The sequence below is a fragment of the Annulohypoxylon truncatum genome (assembly GCF_022578515.1).
Source record: "Annulohypoxylon truncatum strain CBS 140777 unplaced genomic scaffold F4807scaffold_21, whole genome shotgun sequence".
Classification (NCBI taxonomy): domain Eukaryota; kingdom Fungi; phylum Ascomycota; class Sordariomycetes; order Xylariales; family Hypoxylaceae; genus Annulohypoxylon; species Annulohypoxylon truncatum.
In genome coordinates this window covers 583,580-607,135 of record NW_025953807.1, presented here as the reverse complement: position 1 = coordinate 607,135, position 23,556 = coordinate 583,580, and the positions used below count along the sequence as shown (strand labels likewise).

At 47.9% G+C, this 23,556-nt stretch overlaps 8 protein-coding genes across 8 annotated transcripts; 3 read left to right on the top strand and 5 right to left on the bottom strand.

Moving 5' to 3' along the window:
* Window positions 1-35: 35 nt before the first annotated feature.
* Window positions 36-2,331, bottom strand: F4807DRAFT_146643 (replication factor-a protein). Its single transcript, XM_047993162.1, has 5 exons — window positions 2,169-2,331; window positions 1,932-2,104; window positions 1,780-1,870; window positions 287-1,726; window positions 36-229 (listed from the first exon to the last, which is right to left on the bottom strand). Exons 1-5 carry the CDS (start codon window positions 2,213-2,215, stop codon window positions 133-135), a joined length of 1,848 nt encoding a protein of 615 aa, XP_047853207.1. The 5' UTR covers window positions 2,216-2,331; the 3' UTR covers window positions 36-132.
* Window positions 2,332-2,487: 156 nt separating this feature from the next.
* Window positions 2,488-4,036, top strand: F4807DRAFT_146613 (alpha/beta-hydrolase). The gene is made up of 4 exons (XM_047993160.1): window positions 2,488-2,849; window positions 2,908-2,957; window positions 3,024-3,151; window positions 3,267-4,036. Exons 1-4 carry the CDS (start codon window positions 2,723-2,725, stop codon window positions 3,946-3,948), a joined length of 987 nt encoding a protein of 328 aa, XP_047853206.1. The 5' UTR covers window positions 2,488-2,722; the 3' UTR covers window positions 3,949-4,036.
* Window positions 4,037-5,388, bottom strand: F4807DRAFT_146619 (quinone oxidoreductase putative). Its single transcript, XM_047993161.1, has 3 exons — window positions 5,247-5,388; window positions 4,739-5,178; window positions 4,037-4,667 (listed from the first exon to the last, which is right to left on the bottom strand). The coding sequence occupies exons 1-3, from the start codon at window positions 5,269-5,271 to the stop codon at window positions 4,125-4,127; spliced, it is 1,008 nt and encodes a 335-aa protein (XP_047853205.1). The 5' UTR covers window positions 5,272-5,388; the 3' UTR covers window positions 4,037-4,124.
* A 3,593-nt stretch (window positions 5,389-8,981) lies between these two features.
* Window positions 8,982-10,445, top strand: F4807DRAFT_430691 (uncharacterized protein). Its single transcript, XM_047998433.1, has 3 exons — window positions 8,982-9,320; window positions 9,382-9,464; window positions 9,519-10,445. Exons 1-3 carry the CDS (start codon window positions 9,138-9,140, stop codon window positions 9,757-9,759), a joined length of 507 nt encoding a protein of 168 aa, XP_047853204.1. The 5' UTR covers window positions 8,982-9,137; the 3' UTR covers window positions 9,760-10,445.
* A 1,161-nt stretch (window positions 10,446-11,606) lies between these two features.
* Window positions 11,607-14,158, top strand: F4807DRAFT_146382 (major facilitator superfamily transporter allantoate). Its single transcript, XM_047993159.1, has 6 exons — window positions 11,607-12,206; window positions 12,263-12,281; window positions 12,345-12,358; window positions 12,408-13,029; window positions 13,083-13,231; window positions 13,286-14,158. The coding sequence occupies exons 1-6, from the start codon at window positions 11,886-11,888 to the stop codon at window positions 13,745-13,747; spliced, it is 1,587 nt and encodes a 528-aa protein (XP_047853203.1). The 5' UTR covers window positions 11,607-11,885; the 3' UTR covers window positions 13,748-14,158.
* A 125-nt stretch (window positions 14,159-14,283) lies between these two features.
* F4807DRAFT_468596 (glutathione synthetase ATP-binding domain-like protein) lies at window positions 14,284-16,630 on the bottom strand (the record flags this gene model as incomplete). The annotated part of the gene is made up of 3 exons (XM_048002613.1): window positions 14,284-14,651; window positions 14,738-16,540; window positions 16,594-16,630. 3 exons carry the CDS (start codon window positions 16,628-16,630, stop codon window positions 14,488-14,490), a joined length of 2,004 nt encoding a protein of 667 aa, XP_047853202.1. The 3' UTR covers window positions 14,284-14,487.
* Window positions 16,631-17,477: 847 nt separating this feature from the next.
* On the bottom strand, window positions 17,478-19,841 carry F4807DRAFT_461619 (AMP-binding enzyme; the record flags this gene model as incomplete). Its single annotated transcript, XM_048001706.1, has 6 exons — window positions 17,478-17,920; window positions 17,973-18,062; window positions 18,117-18,617; window positions 18,667-18,830; window positions 18,891-19,407; window positions 19,466-19,841. 6 exons carry the CDS (start codon window positions 19,839-19,841, stop codon window positions 17,478-17,480), a joined length of 2,091 nt encoding a protein of 696 aa, XP_047853201.1.
* Window positions 19,842-20,298: 457 nt separating this feature from the next.
* Window positions 20,299-22,033, bottom strand: F4807DRAFT_430681 (uncharacterized protein). The gene has a single exon (XM_047998432.1). It carries the CDS (start codon window positions 21,520-21,522, stop codon window positions 20,629-20,631), a length of 894 nt encoding a protein of 297 aa, XP_047853200.1. The 5' UTR covers window positions 21,523-22,033; the 3' UTR covers window positions 20,299-20,628.
* Window positions 22,034-23,556: the final 1,523 nt, after the last annotated feature.

Sequence of the window (23,556 nt, the reverse complement as noted above, 5' to 3'; positions counted from 1 at the left end):
GCTAGACGATATATCATTTCACTCCCCATAGCCGAATTTCATACGCCGCAAGCTACCGCTATCACGGAATGATAGCAACTCGAGGAGAGGTTGCGATCGAGTTGAACTCCGAAATAGTGCCTGTGACTACGATCACGAACCAACAGAGAGTTGCTTGATCATATCGGACAGTTTCGCAGCCTCGGCTCGGAAGTCTAGCTGGTTGGCGCTCATTACCTGGTAGCGTACTCTACACATCTCATTAGCTATCAAATCCCTCATTCGCGGGATGGGTTAGACCACGTACCGTTGATTTTCGCCGTACATGTCCATCTTAGCACGGCATCTGAAATACAATTTGGTGCAGTTGGCGGCCTCGAATATGGCGGGGAATCGGTCCTCGTCATTCTCCTTGATTTCCATCAGCTCGTCGGCACTCATACCCATGATGACACGTCCAACGTCGTCGAAGCATGACAGCCACAGTTGGCCAGTATGGTCGTTGACGTTGACGCTCATGATGTATCTGTACTGCGGTCGCGCGTGCACTATATTGCATTTCTCGCACCGCCACGTGCCATCACCTTGGTCGACCACCTTCTTGTTGCAATTCTCGCTGCTACACGCAGGGTAGGCGAAGTTGTCTTGCTTGATATACACAATTGTGGCCTTCAGATTGAAGTAGTCCGTGTTCTCCATTCCAAGATTTTCGTCCTTCACCTGGGAGATGACCTTCGTCTGATCTACACGGCCTGTTGCGGAGCCCATCGACGCCATGGTGTTGTGGGTAGCGAAGTTGCCGGTACGGCCTTGAGAGTCGTACCAGCCCTTCAGGCGATGGGCTTCTTCGATGTCAGGATCAACGGACATGGTGCCAGAGTTGAGCAACGATAGCGATCGCCCACCAAAGTCCGAGACTTTCAGGCCTTTGAAGGCAATAATTGACTCGGGCTGCGTGCTAAAGGAGGTGGCTGTCTTGCCCCATATTGTGACGCGGACGGAGAATTGTGAATCGTCTACTACGGTTAGCTCGCGTTTATCGAACGGTTTGCCACTGCTCTTCGCAATGATCTGAGAGACTTCGTTAACTTCTTTCAGAACACCGACGAGGTCGACAGTGGCATCTTTCTCTACGGACTGAAGTTCCTGGATATTGACAAAATTGAAGCGAACTTGGGGCACGCTGGATTGATCTTCGGCCTTCTCGATGACGGTATCCCGCTCGAATGTGAGTTCGTAGTCATTTGGCAAGTTGGTGAACTGCTTTTTCGCGAGAGAAACACGACACGGGTTGCTGATATAGTAGACTTGACCCTCTTGTAACAAGTCGTAGTACTGGTCGCACTGCTCGTTAAAACCTGTCGCCTTGATCTCGCCACTCTCATCAAGAAGGTTGACAGAGAATAATTTGCCCTCTCCAGATGCCTTGTGCCAAGTCTTGATGTCGGATTTTTGCGACACGCGTGCCTTGATAGTCCATTTGTGCGCATACGGAGAGAGTGCCTCAATTGGGTAAATGACGATGTTCCCGTTGCCATGGGCTGCAGTGCTACCACCTCCACCCATGCGCGACGACATCGGTTCGGATTTGACCGGCGCTGAAGATTCCGTCTTCGCGCCGTAGAAGTTCGTGCCACCAATAGCAGTGTTTGCGGACTCCGATTTAGCTTCGAAGGCTTGAGGCTCGCCGATTCGGTCATGGACACCTAATTCCGAAGCAACGTCAAGGTCGAGGATGATTAAGATGCTATAAAACGTCAACCCCAACCCACAAGCCACGGATCGTACTTCAATACTCACTTCTTCCCTTTGACCATGTTTGCTTGGTATGATTTGACTCGAACGAGAGCTCCCCGAACAAGGGAGCCATCATGAATGACGTGGTTTGCTTCTAGGGATATTGTAAGCACGATAATACTGCCGTCTATCTATGTAATAAACATGATACGTACGAGTCGCCAACATGCATTGAACATAGTTGCGTATATCACTTAAGACGATCCGATAACGTTCAGGCTGTTGACCGGCGGCATTTTGCTGCGCAGCAAGAGGTTTGATCTGCAGGCATTGTAAGACCGGAACTGGAAATCGCTGATCGACGTGATTAGGATCGTTGAAGATGGCACTGAAGCCATAATTAGCATGTCTGTCAGGCAATTCATGCGAATATCATGATATAGTTTACATACTCTAAAGCGCCTTGGGTGACAGCCTGTTGTGCTGAAGCGACCGACATGCTGGGTAGAATTGCGCCTTGTTATATCGCGTCTTTTGTCGAAGGCAAAAAGTTGTGATGTTAGATGTTGAAAAAGGGAAATCATCTAACAAAACGCGTCAGGTCCAAAAGTCGCGTCAAAAGTTAAAGTGGTGGGCGAATGTACCCACTTACCCGTTCCTAACATGGAACTCCCCTCTAATGCGGGGTTCTTTCCTAATTCTGGGCGCCTAGGTACCATTGATTGTACGTAGGGCTCCAAGCTGTGATGAATTCAACCAATCCTTATACGTCATTCTTCAAGAAGTCAGCCCACTTCGTACTACTACGTAGTACCATACCAGCATCAGCTGCATCTACTTCCAGAACTCTACCTGTCTACTTAGGTACATGATTCGTATGCATATTGTCAAACACATCAATCATCTTCATATCTTACCTCATACTCTCCTACATTTATCCTAGTACCTGTCCCCGGAATTCGCTATTTCACCTACGGAGCTGTCGTGACTAAATAGTCTCATAACCATGGCGGAAGAGGACGTCGCAACGAAAGCTCCCGAAAGCGATGCTCAAGAGAACATCATCCCAGGAGATACACCAGCCCAGACTGGTCCAACGATGGGTGAGCACTGTACAAGCGACAGGCCGACTCGTAGGTAACCCTGAATACAATTCCGTGACCAGCATCGACGTTGACGTCGATCGTATAGCTACCGGTCTGGCACCGAAAGGAGAATTAAGGAAACTTGGCGGAGTTGATGTTAGTAATTCTGCAAATCTCATAACCCAACATATTTGCGTCAATGGTATGTTAACAGCGTATTAGATCTACCTTTCGAAGCCGGAGTCCTACCCGACAAATCCTTCGAAACTCCTCCTTCTCCTTTCCAGCGGTACGGGCATCAAATCGACAAACAATCAGATCCAGGCCGATAAGTTCGCAGATGAAGGCTTGTGAGTGTAGTCCTGGATGTCCTATAACGTCTTTGTCCATTCCTCGACGTGTAGATCGTCCTCCGGGTCCATCTAAAATCGCAAGTCAAGTAATACATACTGAACCTAGCTAAAGTGTCACGGTAATGCCCGACCTCTTCGATGGCAACCCGGCGCCGAATTCTTCTATCGCCCCCGAGGCTGAGGCGCAAGGAACATCATTCCTTGACAAGATCAAACTCAAGGCCGCCGAAATTGCAAAGTCGTTTGTGATCGATGAATGGTTAGCACGCCATACCGAAGAGAAGGTCTTGCCAATACTCGAGAAAGTCGTCGATGCCTGTAAGAGCGAGTTTGCCGATGCGGTGGGCAACGGAGGTGGCATTTATGCGGTAGGCTATTGTTTCGGCGGTCGGTACGTTCTGCTTTTAGCTAGTGAACGCAGCCGGGTACAGACCGGTTGGACCGGGGCTCAGAAACCATCCGACGAAGAAGCGGGCGAAGGGGCAAACCCTACAAAGGGCCCGTATATCAAGGCGGGTGCGCTGGCGCATGCGACTCTAGTCTCCCCGGATGATTTCCAAGGACTAAAAGTACCGGTAAGCCTGGTCTGCGTGGAAAGCGATCCCATGTTCCCCGACGAAGTCCGCGAGACGGGAGAAAACATCATGTCCAAGGAGAATGTAGAGCATGAGGTTCAAGTTTATCCCGGCGTCCCCCATGGTTTTGCCGTCATTGGAGATTACGACGACGATAATATCAGAAATGCGCAAGAAACCGCTTTTGAGCAGATGTTAAGATGGGTCAAGGAGCATTAATGACACGGGGTAGGAATAGGTCTGATCACATGGCGTTGTCCGGTTAATGTCTTCAAGATGAGAGGCATAGTAATGATTCAGGTACCTGAAGTTTTCGAGTCCCATAGTTGCGAAGGTTTCGGTCACAAGAAACGAAAGGTATCCTCTAGAATTTTTCTAGTTTACCTCTTTTCTATCTATGGAACAGTGCAGATGATTTTCCCCGTCGTCCTATTTTCCTCCAACAACTGGTGGGCTTTAATAACATCGTCCATTGGCAAAACTGTGTCAATGAGCACTTTCAGTTTGCCACTTTCGAAATGGGGGATATACTCGGCCAGCTTATCCCTCAGCCGACCTTGATAGTCTGCATCCCTGCTCCGTAGTGTGCTACCCTCGAGCCGGATCCGTTTATAGAGCAGCATACTATAATCTACTCCATCAAGCTTCGTACCGCCCATCATACCCAACGTAACCCACCTAGCGTCTCTCGCCGCAACCGTCAGGTTCTTCTGAAAATAGCTCGCGCCGATAAAGTCTACGATAAGATCTACACCCTTACCCCCGGTCACATCAAGAATTTCCTGTGCCCAGTCCTGTGTCTTATAGTTAAAAGCCTTAGTAGCACCGAGCTCGCGCTCGATGAATCGACATTTCTCGTCCGTACCAGCGGTAGCATAGACGGCGCTGGCGCCGCTATCCTTGCTAAGCTGGATGCCGGCGATGCTTACACCGCTGGCCTTTATCGAGGAAAAAGCTGTTAGCTAACAGCAAGAATAGAAGAAATAAACTAGAAGAAGGTGAATCATACGCCGGCATGCCACAAGACAGTCTTACCCGGGGCGAATTCGCCCACGAGATGAAGCGCCTGGGTTGCGGTAATCCACGTCTCAGGGATTCCGGCAGCCATCTCCCAGGTGAAGCTACTAGGCTTGTGCAGCAGCATCTTAGAGCTCACTGCGATGTACTCGGCATAAGCGCCACCGTAGGCAAGGCCAAAGACGGCGTCTCCGATGCGAAAGTCTCCGTGCGGACCGGGCCCGAACGAATCGATTGTCCCGCTAAACTCGACCCCGAGTGTGGCCGGAGCCTGGGGCGGCAACGGATACCGTCCTTCGCGTTGGATGAGGTCCATACGATTCAATCCGAAGGCCTTAACACGCACCAGAGCTTCACCCTCTTTTGGGTCAGGCTTAGGTGTCTGGTGATTAATAAAGAGAGAGGTGGCAGGACCTTTGCCACCTTTAATGTCTATATAGAACCCATTAGTGCTAAATGCTATTGATGCGAAATACGGACATCGATTGCTGTTTACACACCAACGGCTTTCATTACGCTACCCATTTTGTAGTAGAGGTTACTTCGTAGACTTCACCTACGAAAAATCATAGGATTCAAAGCGTAGAAAAGTTTGGTGAATTCGGTAGGCTTTCTCATGAAATTATCTACAATTCTACGATTTGAAATCAACGTCACCTAAAGCTACTTTGTTAGCTTTAGCCAATGACATAGAACCATCTAGACAGTAGTCTATGCCGAATCCCGATTCCGGCATCAGTTAGTAGCCAAATATTTGGAGCTCTAAATGCATCCTAAACATCCACGAAGAAATTGAACATTCAATTTCTTCGAGAAAGAGTTGAATAAAAGGAGCTAGAAAGGATATGTTTAGCGCAAGTATATGTTGACATCTGTGGTAAAGATTGCCCCTAATCATTCGTCTCTACTTCAGCATATTCAACCCATTGCTAACCTACCAAGACAACTCATTCGATAGTATGAATGAGAAGGATGTTTTAATAAATAAATGTCGTTGTCTCGATATTGACAAATCTTGTAAGGTAAATTAGGTATAATCCTACCGTACCCAGGTAGGTAATCAAAATAGACAGCGATGGAACTCTATAAGCCAGCACCTATTCTTCATGATTCCTCTTCCTGTTTGCTAACGGGCGAATTGCTCCGACAGAATTTGTATATTCGGAATAATAAGATACAAAATAGCGACACGCGCAACGCGTTCCAACTAGTAATCTCGCATTATTGAACAAGATCTCGTATGCATTTGATTACCATTGTGGTGGTTGCATTGGCGATCCAACACAGGCATAGCAGAGATTAGATGGTCAGATTGTCCCATGTAAGCTCGATATCCTACCCAGCTTACCGTAGGCATGCATGTCTGTATGTAAAGGCTCGCTAATAATTAACGGGCGTATACTACTTGACTACCCTTGAGGTATGCCGGAACTCTAGAACTTCGCATGCGAGGGGCTAGGATACCCCAGGGACGAGCCTCACCTAGTCCGCTAGTATTGCTAGTTTTGGCACGGTCGTTCTCATTGCGATAGTTGGCGGCGATATCCATAAAAGCTGCATGATTTTGCCGACCTTACAAGCTGCCTCTCATCATGGGCAGATAGGCAGGCAGGCAGACAGACCGACAGACATATCAAGCTACGAGTTAGGAAACTAAGTGTCGCCTCATTTTCTGTCTTAATAAAGACTGGTCGAATCCCATAGGAAGATCATTGAATCAAAATAAGACACCCAGATCGTCTGTAAGTCAGATCCAACCCAAATGGATGTTCATGAATCACAGATGAGATCGGTTACCGCGCAAGAAAGATTGGGTCTAGTGGGCTCAACCCGCAATGATCGGCCCTCTATCCCCTCCATGTAGGGCGATTTCGGCTGGGGCTTTTCGGAAAATTCTGATATTGTTACTTAGTGTAGTAGATACGAGACATCAATATTGAACTACCAGCTGCAGGCCGTGTCTATATACAGTATCACATACTATAAAGCACTATACACTTAACTATGATACTAAGTATTATTAATTCGAACTTCGAAGGATGCGATGAGTATAGTGCAAGACACTGTATAGACACGGCCTACGCCTTCACCTATTTTGACGCCGCTCTAATACATGGATATAATATAACTACCTACCTTATCTGAGATGCTCCACGTCCTCTTAGAGCTGAACATTAAAGTTTTTTTTCTATCCATGCCCTTAGCTCTTGACGATCGGTTGACACGAGGTGCCAATGTGCGTGTAGCGATATCGTCCGATAGCCCACCATGTTCTGCTGCCAGATCTAGAATGGTGAATACTATGTATTAAGGAGCCCTGGCTCTTATCAATGTCATTGTCTGACCGACTTCCAGAAGGCCTTAAGGAAGGATAGCAATTTCCGAAAAGAACCAATCCAGAAATCGAGATTCTGGAGATGGCCGGACGGTTGTCGGCGGCGGCTTGTCATTCAGGGGGTGATTCAGGGGTTAACCCCCGTCGCTACTCCGGACTCGCCTGGAAGGTACGAGCAGCCCTACAAGTAGCAATTGACATTTGTTATCTTGACTAGGTACTCTACCTAGTAGTTAACTGTTAAGCAGCCCAGGCCCTAGGGTATTGGACATTGGATATACCCTATCGTACTTATCATACATAAAATCAATTCCTTCACACGATTAATTTCAAATTAGATGGCTCGAAGCGGCGCCGACACTTTGTCCGATACGGAGTTTAGAGCTGAACTGCTACATCTAGCGTGGAGCCCCTGAACAAGCGACGAGATAAGGCTGGAATTATTATTGCTGTCTTATCCGAATATTTCTTCCCCTTCCCCTTGCCTTTCCCTCCTCAGCTTAGATTCAACCCTGCGAAGGAGATTTGCTCAATTTAACTACCTAAGTGAGCCAAGTGTTGATTATTTTTATCCGTTCGGAGACACGCACCAATCTGCAATTCTTATTTTGGCGTTGGTAAGATTGCGCGCGTTGTTATGCCAAGTTGCTTACGGTGTAAGCCGTCAATTGCCCGCAATTGGCGGTTCCTGCAGAAGCGCAATCTGTTCCTGCGTCTCAGCGCTGCAAGTGGCAAGTGTTAAATGGATCCAACTCAGAGGAGATTTGGAGCAACCGCTCCGCTTTACGAATTTTTCCCATTCCCTCAGCCTCTAAGAAGTTGAGGGTCTACTAAATATTTGTTATCCTGGATGACTTCGAGATATGCCCGGACCAAGCTGCATACCACGCTCCATCGGACTGGTTTAAGGTTAAATTCATCACATGTCGATAACTACGGTACAGGACAGAGAGGTATCACGACAGCACGAGTGCGTTAAAGGCCTACCTTACCGTGATCTGTTTAGCCAAGGGACAAACTACGCTAGTGGCGTTCCAATTTCCGCATCGCCAGACCTGTCGCTGGGCCTATCACCCCGGGCGACTGGCTCTGTTCCTTGCAGGATGCGTCGATGCTACTGTACCTTATACACCACCCCGGTTCCCATCGTCCAACGAGCGGCCAGACCCAAAATAGTCCATCCCGAACTATTGTCCCAAGACCCCATCTCGTATTCCTGTTATGTTACCTGATAATGATTCATCATCCACTTGTACTCAACCATACTAAACACCTCCTCAAGGTACTTACAACTTGATATACCTCAATAAAATCCTAGCAGAAATGTACAACGACCGAGTGAAGGTACTCGCCCCTTTCGGTCGGTATCTTGGGCTCTGTCCGTTTTGGTTCTCAACGGGCGGACAAGTCACAGGAGAGAACCCACACTCCGCCCGAAAAGGGGTGGGTTTGACGTTCATCACTCACTATTGAGTAAATGAACCCCTGGGGGCTCCTTTCTGGGGCGATTTATACACTATCTAACGCGTGTACTATGTGCGTACATAAGAAACATACATATTATGTACAGTATGTATGTACCTACATACACATCAGCTTCTTCTATCCTTCAAGATAGGGGCTTATGATTGGACAACAAAGCGAAATAAGATGAGGAAAAAAATAAATATGGAGAGCAGAGATGGATGGAGACCCAGTCAACACTACCATCCTAGCGCCGCGGACCCAACCCATGGACCGTGTGCAAACCAGGGTTAGGCTATCAACACCTAGGCGCTCATGGGGGAGTTGAAGTTCACGTTGCGTTGTGCTGCTTGTGCAGCCCGGAAGCGACCTTCCCCCATGTTGTTCGTTCTGTATATAAATCGACGCATCCAAGGACCGACAATCCTTCCTCTCTTTCCCTTCCTCACCCACACACATTCTCTGCAAATATCACCCTGACTTTTAGTCAATTTCATTCGTTAACAAGCATACCTAATTGCTCAACTAAACCTAATAATCCTCGACAACTCTAGCTCTCACGAGTCGCCTAATACCAGACAAATCAGTCAAAATGAAGTTCACCATTGCCGCTGTTGCCCTCGCCGCTGGCGTTTCCGCCTCTTACCCGGCTGCCTCTTACTCGGCTGCTCCTAATGCCACCGCCTACACTACCGAGGTTGTGACCTCTTACGAGACCTACTGCCCTGGCCCCACCCAGATCACCTACGGCACCAACACCTACACCGTCACTGAGGTATGATAATGAGTCTTTTGATAGAAGAGATTTACCGCAGCGGCTAACGAGAACTTTGCAGGCCACCACCCTGACCATCACTGACTGCCCTTGCACCATCAGCAAGCCCGTCTTCACGACCTCGTCCGTCGCCTGCACTACTTGGTAAGAGAGTAGTGTATCTTTTCTACAGTGAACAAAACGAGCTAACATCCTCAGCAGCACCAGCGCCCCGGCCTCGCCTGTCTACCCTACCTCGGCCCCGGCTCCCCCGGTCTACCCTAACAGCACCGCTGCCGTCACCACCCCTGCCACCTCTGTCTACCCCACTGGCAGCGTTCCCGGCAGCAGCACCAGCAGCACCCCCAGCACCATCCCCACCGCTGGTGCTGGCAAGGTCGCCGCTCTCTCCGGCGCTGGCCTTGCTGGTCTGCTCGGCCTTGCTGTTGCCGCCCTATAAATCGGCTCCTAGTTTGGCATTCGCGTCTATGACCTACGATTCTCCTTTGTTCGATAGTACCTAATCTCTGGGGGATCGAGAGGAATGCTTTCGACGCTCATGACGGGAAAGCAAGCTGGAGTTGTTAATGGGATGGCGGGAGTGATTTTAGATTCGGACTGTTAGGCGGCTCACGGTGTTCTGCATCGCACTATGGAGTATTATCACGGCCACGCATGCAGGATCTGATTTTGATTCTTGTAATTTCTTGTCTCGGTGTTTCGGGCAAATAATCAATCTCGCCATGGAGGATTACGATGTGTGAGGTCTTCTGGTAGTTGGAATGGTCGTGGAGGTTTCTTGGACGCTGGAGCAGGTTTTCCTGCCGATACTCTTTTGGATGGAGAATTGCTTCGCTTTCGGGAGCCTTTGACAAAATCAAACCATTGCAACCACTTCCGTCCCCGTCACCCAAGAAGTTTTTTCGATTCGTGCTCCTTGCTCCCCTTATTGGCTTCTCCTGTACAAATTCTTTTTCGGGAGTCAATTGTTAAATATTTTTCGCAAGAGTCTACAGTCTTAGCCGGATGTTTTATTGGTCTCTGAACAAGTCCCTCGCGTGTTTTACGGAGTCCTTGTTACGATAGTTCAATGGCAACGCAGACACGGCTGGGAGATCAAGTTTTGGTCTGGCGCCTATAACACTACCTGGTCTTGTTTCTAATGTTGGTGATTCAAGTGATGAAGCCATGATCACAGATGTCTATGAATCTTGATGCTATTAATAGAATTATACCCATTGAACGTGAGAATTTTGATGAAAATTTCGAGCCTCCCTTAGTATTCATTTCAAATTGAGATGTGTAAGACAATATATGTCATGTAGAGAGTACCGTCGAATTGATGGTTCTCGAGTTGCACTGATGCTTATGTCACGCCATTCAATGTCGCCGTACTATATTCACGTTGCGCTTGTGCTTCAGTAATGGTTAATGCCTTGCGCCTTTTAGCCCTTTTCTTAAAGCTGACTGGCAAGACTGGTTGACCGGCTGACATGATAATTTGGTGGCTTGATAAGGAAGAGGCGACTAGCAAGGAGCGCGTTTAGATTGGATCGATAATCGATGATTGCGCAAGCAAACTTGTTGATCACTGACGATCCGATTGTCCAGATGATGGGGCTAAGAGGAAGGGTGTGTACGTACCGAAATGGATGAAGATCACCCTATTTTAGAAGTCTTTGAAGTTACGCAGTTAAACAAGTTTCACTGTGTGAGGTTTATGGCCCCGAGACATCGCAGATGACATTACTGTGTATGTAGGTATGTATGTACCTCTAACTGCGCCATGTGCGCCCCCCCTAATTATGAGCGCAACGTACCAATCAAGCGGTTACCTGCCTATCCGATCTTGCGACGCAACCGTTGCACAACGGCACATTATACATGAGACGACGTTGCGTATGGCTGCGTATGGTAGCGCTATACAGAAGCTTATATTAACCCGACGTCTTAAGATGTCGGTCCGAACGATGCACCATTTTTCAATGTTTGAGCTATTACTCGGATTGGTATCGTCAACCTTTTGACTTTACACCAATGCCAACCTTAATTCCTTCCTATTACATATGTGGGTACGTAGCAGAACTCTACTTCCAGCAATTGTCATACCTATTGGCCGTACCTGCTGCGTGTCCGTCGTCGTGATAAAACATTTAGATGCTATATCTCGTAGTATATAATAATTTTCATTTATAAAACTCACGTACCTGGTAGGTAGGTAGTTTTATCAACCGTGTATTTCGGAAATGCTCCTCACTACCTAGCTAGACATGAGCATATATTTGTCAACTGACAACTCTTGATGGTTCGCCGTGTGTGGTTTCTGATACCCAAACAGGTTTATTCTTGCGGCTCACAGGCCTTGTCAAATACTCACAAAGAACCCTCGTTCGTCGCTGATAACTATATGCTTCTTTGATTGGCTATACCCCGACTTCGACCCTTGACCGTTGTTACTTAAATCGTACCTTATCGGCGAAAACAGCTGACGATCCACATCATGGTTTTCAACCACTATTCCCCTCTCAGTCGAACGTCCATCTCCGATCTCAGACTTCATCGACCCCTCACTTCATATGTCGGCTCATGAAACTCGAACGAACAGTAAACACTATGTCTGATGTTAAAGATACATCGGTGACGGCGCCACCAACTGATACTGAGAAGGCAGCAGAGTATCCATCTAACCAGATCGGTATTGAATCCATGCGCAAACATGTTGACAGCAACGATCCGGACGAAGCCTTGAAACTCGTCAGTGGAGAAGCCATCGTTCTAACACCGGAAGACGAGAAGCAATTGCTGAGAAAGATTGATCTCCATTTGATGCCCCTACTCTGTGTTATCTATGGGTTGAATTACTTGGACAAGACTACTTTATCATACGCTTCCATCATGGGAATTAAAGTAAGATATGACATGCTGAGAATGAGATGGAAATTTGCTAAGACTGTTATTTGCAGACAGACCTCAACTTACAAGGTTAGTCTCGTAAGAATGGATGACATATTTGGACAAAATCTAACTTGTTCGGCATACTTCAAGGTCAGGATTACTCGGTGAGTTATATCTTCTGTCTCACATTTGAAAATGCTAACGTTTTCATAGTGGATAGCGTCTATATTTTACTTCGGTTACCTCTTCTGGGAATGGCCAACAAATCGCCTCCTTCAACGACTACCGTTAGCAAAATATTCAGCTTTCAATGTGATAATGTGGGGTTTAACCCTTTGCTGTCTAGCAGCCGTGAAAAACTTCGGTGGAGCGATGGCGGTAAGGTTCTTCCTCGGTGCTTTTGAGGCAGCTGTTAGCCCCGGTTTCGCCCTTTTCACGTCCCAGTGGTATACCAAAAAGGAGCAGGGCACGAGAGTAGGTTGGTGGTTCAGCTTCAACGGCTGGGGCCAGATCGTAGGGGGCTGCGTAGCTTACGGTATTGCCGTAGGCACTGAGGCTCATCCTATTTCGATCAAGTCATGGCAACTGGTCTTCCTCGTGACTGGTCTATTTACGACATTCATGGGCTTCTTGTTCCTCTATCTCATGCCAGACAGTCAATTGAATGCCCGATTCCTAACGCAACACGAACGCATTATGGCCGTCGAGCGTATCCGTATAAACCAGCAGGGAGTGGGAAACAAGCACTTCAAATGGTACCAGTGCAAAGAAGCATTCACAGACCCCATGATCTGGGCTTTTGTTCTCTTTAGCGTTATTTCCGCGATCCCTAATGGTAAGCTACCTGATCTCCCCCGCATGATGCTGGAAGTTGACGTTCTTTACTAGGCGGAATGTCGAACTACTTTTCGCAACTCATCGTTTCCTTTGGGTTCTCAGAGAACATGTCTCTACTGCTAGGCGTTCCTGGCGGCGCCGTTCAGGTCATCTCCCTCCTCGTTGCCGGTCATTTTGGTGACCGGTTCAAGAACCGCATAGTCGGTCTTCCCTTGCCCATACATTTATACTTCAAGCTAACTATTCCTTTACAGCTATTTGGTGCCGGCGGGGTCCTAGTTTCTGTGCTTGGCCTGTTCCTTATACTTCTCGTACCGCTCAGTAATAGTGCGGGCCGACTTGCAGGTTATTATCTATACCAATGTGTTTCGACCGGGTTTGTTGCCTTGCTTGGTCTGATCTCAACGAATGTGGCAGGTTGGACGAAGAAAACGACAGCTGCGGCGATGTATCTCATTGCCTACTGCGTCGGCAATATTATCGGGCCCCAAGTCTTCCAGTCGAATGATGCACCACGGTACCGCAATGCGAACATAGTCGTCCTTGTGTGTATGTGTGTTTCCTTCGCTATCTTGCTATTCATCAATTTCTGGTGCAAGCGTGAGAATAGAGTAAAAGCAGCTATCCGCGCTACCCCTGGCTATACAAAACTAGACGGACAGGAATTTCTTGATTTGACAGATCGAGAGAACCCTGAGTTTATCTACAGTTTATGAGGTACAGAGGACCGGGAAGGGGCATCAAATTGAGGCTTAGAATATCAACATTGCGAATATTTAGGTAGAAATATGCATATGCTGACCAGACAGGCAGGAGGAGTATTGTGAGATAACTGGTAATATACTGCATATACCTAGATAGTTGTCCAAGTAGTCTCAAAGAAGGCTCAAAATATTACAATTGCTTGATAGTAGAGGTAACTTTCCATTCTTAGATACCTTTATCTAGGCAAGTAATGAGCTGGTTACTACTATCATGGGATGTGCGTCTGGGTTCACTCCAAGATCCCATTTCTGAGTCAGATAGGATCCATGGATGCGTAACATGTTAGTAACGACATAGTTAATTTCAACATCTATTTGACAACATGATCAGCTACATGGCTTATAATCAATGGAATACAACCATCATTAAGTACCTACATATCTCTTGACTGGTTAGCTCGGTACCTAGGTAGGTACCTAGGCATGCACGACACAAGAGACCGAGGAGTTAAGTTAGTGGATGTATTTCTATATCTAACTGTGTCTATGTTTATGTCTAGTCTATGTTTATGTCTAGTCCATGTCTAGTCTATGTCTAGTCTACTTACTCATGTCTATATTCTATAGGTCCCAACATACGCCTTTGAAACAAGAAAACGAGCGAATACAAACAAAGGTACAGGGAATTAAAGAGTGACTAACCACGAACTCGCCGAGCGCCATGGGGAATGTCCGTATCATGTATTCCGACCTCAGCGAATTGAGTACCTAACTTCTTTTCGTACTTCAGCTGCTATTTCAAGTGCTTCCTTTCTAGACTTGGAGAAGACGTTGAAATAAGCTACAAATGTGTTTGCGCCGGTACTTGGATGTGGAATTATCTGTCCCCTTTTCGCAAGACACTCGCAGCGGTTGACTATGGTTTCTATAGTCAGTATAATTCTTACCAAAAAATCCATGAAGATCTGGATAACCGTGCTTATCATCTTGGGAGGTACTCACTGTTTCGTGCCAGGTCTGGTCTGCGGGATATCAGCTCTTCGCAGATATCATCCGAATCAAAGATCCCTTCACACGTTCTATCAAACTCGGCACCGATCAAAACCATCGCACCTGTGTATTGAGCTCCGTTCAGAAATGGGCGGGCCAATGCCTTGACCCGTTCTTTGTCGTTAATAGCCAAGGTCAGCGCAACCCCGAAATAATCAATTCCGTACACGGACTCGACAATGCGACTGGCAGTCAAACCGGGAGGCCGAGGGTTGATTTCCAGGACCCAGGGAGAAGGGGGGCTCGATGTCGCGACTTTGTCGGTGGAGCACAGGTCCACGATGTTACCAACAGGACGGTATTCAACTGATGACTGATCGACTCGGGCCTCCACGTGCATAATTCCACTAGAAAATCCTAGCCGTCGAATAGTCATGCTGATAGCTTTCTGTAACATCTCTAATTCGGTAGACGGCAGTGCGGAGGGGTGAACAAGATAGGTCTCTAAGAAGTTCCCTTGCGAGGCGGGAACTCCTGCATCACCCCTATCCCCTGATTTGGGGAAATCGTCGGAGATCTCGCAGAATACTACTTCACCATCTAGTAGGACGACGTTGACATCGACTTCTGGCCCGTCGCAGTATCTTTCCATCGTAAATGACTTGTAGAAAGTCTTCCGTATCATTTCTACGGCGGAGTGAATCCCTGCCGCGTCATCTACTCGCACAACGCCTTCTGAGTTCAGGCCTAGGCGAGGTTTGAGAATAAGGGGATACTGTAGCTTCTCTCTAGACGCGAAATTCAATGCATCTTCGGCTGTTGAGCCAAAGAAGGGCTCACGACCTTCGAACATAGCCAACCTATACTTGTCGGTCGCAATCTCGTACGATTCGGCTGGTTGGCATGGAAGACCGAGTTGCTGGGCTGCCCGACTAACCGTGGCGAGAAACGGTTCCAAGAAAGCGACGATGCCGTCAACCCTCTTACCGTAAGATCTCACCGTCGCGACGATGTGGTCCGCCATGTCATCACCAGGCGGATTCGACCACCAAGGACCAGCGGGCAAGAGCGCTTCGTACCAATCCGAGTACTCGCTCCTCTCGATCCAACACCCGGGCTTTTCGATGATAACCAGGTCGATTCCAAGAGCGCGAGCTGCGCTACACGCGAATGTAGTCCACGCCCCTGACGAGGGGTCGCGATAGCTGCACCCAACGAGCACAATGCGTTTGCGAGTGGCCGGCGTCGGGATAACCAACGGAATCGACAGTTTATTTTCAAACTCGGCCTCGAATTGCGGAGATACCGTCGAGTTTCCCAACCCTGGTTTCGTCGCTGGAGACGGGTGTCGTAGCAATATCCCCCCTGCTGAAGAGCGAAACAGGTCGGGGAATGCAACCGTGTCCAGGGGTAGGGCGTCCCCGGGGAAATATTGAAGGGGCGTTGAAAAAGATGCCACTTTCTCGACTCCCAGAGCATCCCCGAGACGGAGTGGGATGATATCTGATCTGACAATTACGCCCCTGTGCAGAGGAATAACAAGCCTGACGACTCTATTCCCGGACGACTTTGTAGCTTCGAGACAGCTTAGGAGAAACCGGAATGCTTCCTGTGAACCAAAGGCTTCCGCGCTGGCAAGTTTAGGTTCTTCGTCATTGTCCAGATACCACGGTGAGTCGTCTGCTGGGAATTTCTGAGTTACTAAGCTTCGTGACACCCCGTCACTCGTTGTTATGAGAATGTCGACTATCTGTAACGGCGTGTTGTCGTGTGAACCACATTTAGTAACTTTTGAGATAGACCACTGAGCAGTAACTTATATCTGTCAACACGAGCATCGAGTAGTTTCATTCTGGTTGGTAACTTACAGTGGTTTCCCCAGAATAGAAGTATCTCCTTAGCCATTTTGTAGATGTTCGCTTGATTTCAAAACACACTTGTTGATCTTGCTGCATTCAACATGATAGAATCTCATATTTGCGAATTGATTCAATTTATATGTTTTTCCCTCTAGTATATATCGATCTGGTTTCTATTCACGTTTGAGTCCTAGACTTTTGAGGCTATACATGAATACATGAATTTCCCGTTCGAGAAATGTGTTGCGGTAGAGCTGAGCAACGACTCCATCATACCTAAGTAAGCTGAGTCATTCGCCATGAAACCGCAAGGCAGTTCACAAGCTTTTCTATATGTACAGGACGATAGTTAAAATGGGAGAGCATATTAGTTAGCGGGGCAGAGAAATACGGAGACGCCGCCGTAGTCGAGTCCCCCGTGGGTGCTGTGTCTAAGGCATATTTTTCGCCGCCATATATATCCAAGGCATATGAGCGGATAACCCCCAACCCTCGATGAATTTGATTCTCCCTAATCTGTTATGTTCGAGCGAACAACATTTTGGCACGTGGGATATTACCAATGTGATTGGCAGACCAAAATACCAAAGAGCTTAGACGAAGGGGTGAACAAACCCGTAGGCCCAGCTCTATACCCGAGTCCGGAGATCCTTCGGTGGAGACACGAGCCAGATAATGATGCAAAGAAGGGAACATAGGGCACCTCGAGGGGGTGGTGACTATTGTGACGTCGCCGGAGTCCTAAGTCTCAAAACATTGGACTCGCACTGGCGTGACAGAAGGGATTTGTCGCCGTCATAATCGAAGTTGTTTCCGCTCGATCCGAGGCACCAGGAGTAAAAATAGAGCGTTGGTCTTATTTTCAAAGCTAGAATTTGGATAATGAAATAGTCCTACAGCTTTGCTCTTGCCTCAATTGCTTTATGCGCATCCCCTTTGTGTCTGAAATATTCGGCAACTTTCGACTTTGCGATATCAATCACAGACACGTCCTCAATGGTGGCTGGGTACTGTACTTCATTCTCGAGCTCATCATGAACGGCGTTCTCGACCAATTCTCTCAGAACTCTTCGAAGAGTCTTGCCAGATCGCGTTTTAGGAATCATCCCTTTGCCCTGTATTATACCACCGAGGGTTGCAATACCGCCGATCTGCGTTCGAACTAGGCTTTGTATCTCGTTATATAATACCTCATCTAGTATGGCGGAAATAGGATGTTCGGGAACTGAGAGTATTATAAAGGCGAAAGGAAGCTGGCCTTTCAAGGAGTCCGGAATGCCGACAACACTAGCTTCAGCGACCAGAGGATGGCTTGTTATCGCTTGTTCGATAGAGCCTGCAGCATTTATATTAGTTTAGCTTCTGTAGATGGCAGGGACTGAACATACCAGTAGACAGGCGGTGGCCTGCTGTATTGATAATGTCGTCACTCCGACTCATGATACTGACATAACCGTCGCTATCTATAACCCCGGCGTCTAAGAAGTGTTAGTCAGGCCGTGTGGGTCCACGAGCATCATTGAATAACGTACCGCCGGTGTCAATCCATTTCCCATTGAATCTCTTGAGATAACTACTGTAAAATCTCTCTTCATCATTCCATAGCATTGTGAAACCCGTGGGGCCAAGGGGGATTGCCAAAACAATATTGCCCATTTTGCCTCTTTTCACCTCGTTGCCATCATCGTCCACCACTCTAATATCGAATCCCGGCATCGCCTTGCCAGCACTTCCCGGCTTGACGGGCAGTGGTTTATCCCTTTCGATTTTACCTTCTCTGGGGTTAGCCGCGTGTGGGGCTAGGCTGATGCCCGAAATTGGTGAACCAGATTCTGACGACCACCAATTATCTACTACGGTGGCATCGGAGGCGCCATACTCCCGTATGAGCTCCTGATACATCGTGATTATCGATGGCTCTGACCTTTCTCCAGCAAGGAAAAGCGCTTTTAGACTTCTTAGGCCTCCTTGTGCGCCTATCCGCTTGAGGAATTTGTTTTCCGGGTCATCTCTCTTGATAGCTCTCAAGGCAGCTAATATCATTAGTTCAAGGGTCCAGCGTAGTTCCCTGATGGCACTTACTAGGGGCAGTGAATAAGCTCGTTATTTTGTAATCGCGTACAATGCGCCAAAGCGTTGAGCTGTCTGGTGTTCCCACGGGCTTTCCTTCGAAAAGAACCGTGGCTGCCCCGACAAGGAGAGGTGCGTAGATGATGTAAGAATGTCCTACTACCCAACCAATATCGCTTTGTGTCAAGTCAGTACTCTTTCCAGTTTTGATCTCTTTTTCTCCTTCGTGTACTCACCTCGCTGTAAACATAACATCTCCAGGTCCACGAACACCAAACAGGTAACTTATTGAAAGGTGCAAGCCGACTGCGTGGCCACCTGCTTGGCGAACAACCCCTTTAGGAGAGCCGGTCGTTCCGCTAGTGTAAATGATGTAGATCCCATCAGCAGCACCAACAGGTACGCAACTAGCCCTCACGCCTCTTGCTCTACAGCTCCGTACCATCTTAAACCAATTGCGCTCCCCTGCCAATCTATCCAACGGATTCCACTGTAGTCCATCGCGCTGCCAGACTACGACGCGACTTGGCTTGTGGCTAGAGATTCGAATAGCCTCTGATACCAAAGGTTTGTAGCTCATTGGCGGCTTGGCGCCATCGATTCCACACGAAGCCGTCAGTATGGCCACGGGTCTAGATGCTTCGATGCGTTGGGCCAAGGAAGCAGCGGCAAATCCACCGAATACAACAGTATGGATTGCGCCGAGCCTGTTGATAGCAAGAATACCAATTAAAGCAGCGGGAATCATTGGCACTAGGAGTTGTCAGATAATTTACTATCCTCGTAGAAAGCGGCGATAGAGAAGACTGACTATAAACCAACACAACGTCTCCTTTCTTCACGCCTTCTTCTCTTAGGGCACCAGCCGTTACCTCGACCTCGTCGAGTAGTTGCGCGTAGGTGAGACTCCTTTTCGTCTTGGTAACAGGGCTATCATAGAGAATGGCAGGCATGTCGCCGTTACCGGCAAGAACATGACGGTCAACGCAGTTAAAACATGTTGATATTTCACCGCCCGTGAACCACTCCCAATGGGGATATTCGATCTCCTTTCCGAGTTTCTTCGTTGTCTTGGTCAAGACAGACTTCGGAGATTTGTGCCAGTGAAGTTTCGCGGCATGGTCGGCCCAGAAAGACTCTGGGGTCTCCAGCGAACGCCGATGAATTTCATCTTGTAGATGTTTCATCGTTGCATATTCCCTCGACAATATATGCACTTCTTATACCAGATTCATGTATCTGACATCACCTAGTGAGCGTTTTTGACCCTTTTGGATTTGATACGTGTTGAATACTCACCATGAAAGAACCTCTTGGATGTAATTATAAAATGTTATGTTGACGACTTTCGACCTGCGGTGAAAGGAAACCCCCTGTTTAGTAAGACCGGTAATAAGATTTCCCCGCGGGGAACGATGTTGGCAGTACCTGCATATCTGCATACCTAAGTGACATCCTCGGTAAGCCCTAGCTGACCCCATCGTACCAAGTTGTTAATAACATTGAAGGCTCAAATCTCGAGTGCTATGCAGATATGCACGTATTGGTTCTGATGATGTCATATATGTAGTTGTGCTTCTTCCCAAGCCGAGACGATCAGAATTATACTTAACGATACCGGTTATAGCATATATCCATGTCAGTGGCTTATGCTATTCATAGATGCGTATAATGGAATCCTGATACGGAAAACATCCTACAGCGCGATCTACATGATTTGCACCAAATAAAAGCGGTAGGTATTAATTTTTGATCACACGAAGTACACAAACCAAAAACGCCTGGTGGCGCACCCAGAACCGACCAACCTATGCAATTAATGCTTGATGCCGATGTATCATGCAAAGTAACCACCCACCCGCATGTATTTCATAATGCAATGCCGCAAACCTTAAATGCAACCCGTTCAGCCCGTTGACCATGTCGTATGCTAGAAACATCATGAACTCTTACGCCTAACGGCCCCAAACCTGCCTATTGGGTACTGGACGACTCCGCGGTAGCGTTTGGTTTAGAATATAAGCCGTATACGCTCTGCTGACCTTTGGAGGCGATTTTTAAATTACTGAATTTGGCCTCCGGAAGTCGTTTACCAGCTTTGATGCTTTCGATAACCCATTCCGCGCCCACAAACTTCACTCCGCGGCCACCGACTTTCTGAATTTCTTTCTGTAATTTTCCTCCCGCCAGACCTCCACCGGCACCTGATTCGCCGGCCGATCGGCCTATAATCACATGGGTTACCTGCCGTCGTCCTAGGTTGATGGAAGTTTTAGCGCCGTGTTCCGCAAGCACATACTTCAGCTTATGATCTGAGATCAAAGGATGAGTGCTGCCATTGATGTAGACTACGACGCCATCGAAAATTGCTCCTCTCGATTGCATTTTTCCAGCCTGTCGAGTTTCGTCTTCGTCTTTCCGCCGGGTCGTAAGCTTCTCTTCGGTAGTCAAGTCCCCACGATTTCCAAATTCCTCCCTTTGGCTCGTGTTCTCTATCATCGAAGTAGATGGTGACATGCTCCTCCCCATAGTCCCCGGCTTCACCAGCATGTCTGCGACAGATACTTTGGCGCGTGCCCGTAGTTCAGGCGTGACGAGAGCCTTCAACTTAGGATCCCAGTCTTTCGACCCGGCGCCGACTGTGTCCGATACTCGTTGCCCGCCACCCGGCCCCCCTTTGAATTGGCTCGTAAGCTTTAAGTTCCGGGACTGGCGCCATCCTGTACTTCTCCCCAGGTGGTTGTCGGCGCGCTGGTGGCCGGTAGCTGACGAGTTCCAGGGATCGAATGATTGCCCATATTTGGGGTCCGCGGCTTTGGCTTTGGTTATGGCGTGTTTCGATGTGTTTGATGTCGATGGAGGTAACATGGTAAAGGAAGAAAATCGGTGACACGAAAGTAAGAACGAAAGAAGTTGGGAGTCCAAAACGCGTGATTACTACGTCATTGTGAAGGCGAGGAATAGCTTATTTGCCCACCCTCGCACAATGACCTCTGTTGCTATTTCCTTTGATTGAGACATTCACCCTAAAGTAGGTACGTTCGACTCGACGCTAACGGAAACCCAAAACTGAGCTACTGAGCTGCCGGGCAACACAGCAGAAGACCTGCCGGCAAGTGACACGTGATGCCCCATTTATGTACAACCTAAACTCGACCGTACATTTTACCTTAGGAGAGTAGCAATTTACCTGATCTTGTAGGTGAGCATACATAAGTACATAAGTACTTGAATTAAGCAAGTCGTACCAAGCTAAACTTGCACGAAACCAACATATGCACTTACGTAGTAGAAACCTAGGTACATAATTACATACCAAGTACTCACCTGGGCAGTATCTGGGTAGGTAGGTAATCATAAAAACATAATTCTTCTATCCATACCTGTTCGTCTTCATAATACATACAATACAACAACTAAAAAAAGGCACTCATGCCAAGTCCTCGTTACGATATCTCACAAAAAAGGCTACGAGATTCGCCCGCCGACGGGGACATCATATCACGACATCTGACGGAGGCGCCCAATGAGCCAATCGGGTGCGCCCGTTTCGAAACCAAAGGTCCGAGCCAGACTGGTTTTGGCGCCCAGCGCGGGTTGCAGTCGCAATCGCAGGGACCTTGGTAGGGATGAATGGCTTCATTAGCAGGATGGAGATTGTCAGATTTGAATTGAAGGATTCCAAGTCACGAGGGCGGCAATTCGGTTGGCTGGATGCCACACCATAACTGGGCTTAGCCTTGGTCTGGCCTGACAAAGATGCGACAGGATATCCCATATTAAACAGAGGGAGATAAAGAGAGGGAAAAAAACCATCTGCTTGTCTCGCCATGGGATCGGTCCCGGTACGATTTCCTGTCCCCCGCACATTCATGCAAGTAGCCCACCACATCTCCCGTCATCGTTTCTCATGCAACCCCCTTTCTCGTCACTAGTTTTGGGGAGAAGCTGAGCTGAAGCACGATGTACATATGTATGTATGTAGGTACATACATACCTCTTTGGACCCTAATAGCGTAGGTTATACTGTAGTATAGTTGATGCACATCATTGGACTAGGGGACTTGGCCATGGTCTAACTTGACTGTTCGATATAACAACCCTAACAACCTGAGATGCTGACAGCTCACATTTCATCATGTCATCGGAGGCTGATGATACGCCCCGATTGTCATCTGCACAACGGCCAACCCACAGACGGGAGCTTCTTCCTTGCTTCCCAAATCAAGAATGCATGTACGCAAATACGTATATATGTACATACAGAATCTTTAGCTTAAGAAAGCAGTTAACCACTGCTTACGGGCTTGGATCGAGGCTACGATCCTTTAGGAGCCGGGAACACATACCTTGGATTTATGTACGTATAAAAGTACAGGTATGTATGTATATACATACATACATACATGCCTAGGCTTCGCGGCGCATGCTAGACCCCATGCCAGGCGTTCATGCAGCCTGGCGATTGGGGCCGCTGTCGTTCTTGTCCTGTCTGTATTTGCTATGCTGTGTTGCTTACCCACTTCAGGGTCACAATGGATGGGGTGCCATGATTCAATATTATCGAGTCGGGTTGCATTCCCGACCCGTGCCTCCTCTCTCCTGTGCAGCCGCAGCGTTTTTATGTTTTGCCGGCATGAACAATTGCCACTATTTCGCTGCCTCGACGCGCGAGCTTGCTCTTCCCTCTACCTGCCTCTCCGACCATGTACGTTGTAATGGCCTTCCTGTTGGGTCGTGACCGATATGTGGAGTGTTTGAGAGAAATTGACTTGTGTTTCCGGCGATTGGTGGGCAAAGTCCCGACATGAGGTTACTACCTATGCTTAGAATTGCTCGAGAAGATGGGCTTGCCTAAACTCAGGCCGAGCCCGGCTACGCTACGATCCGGAGTTAATCTTT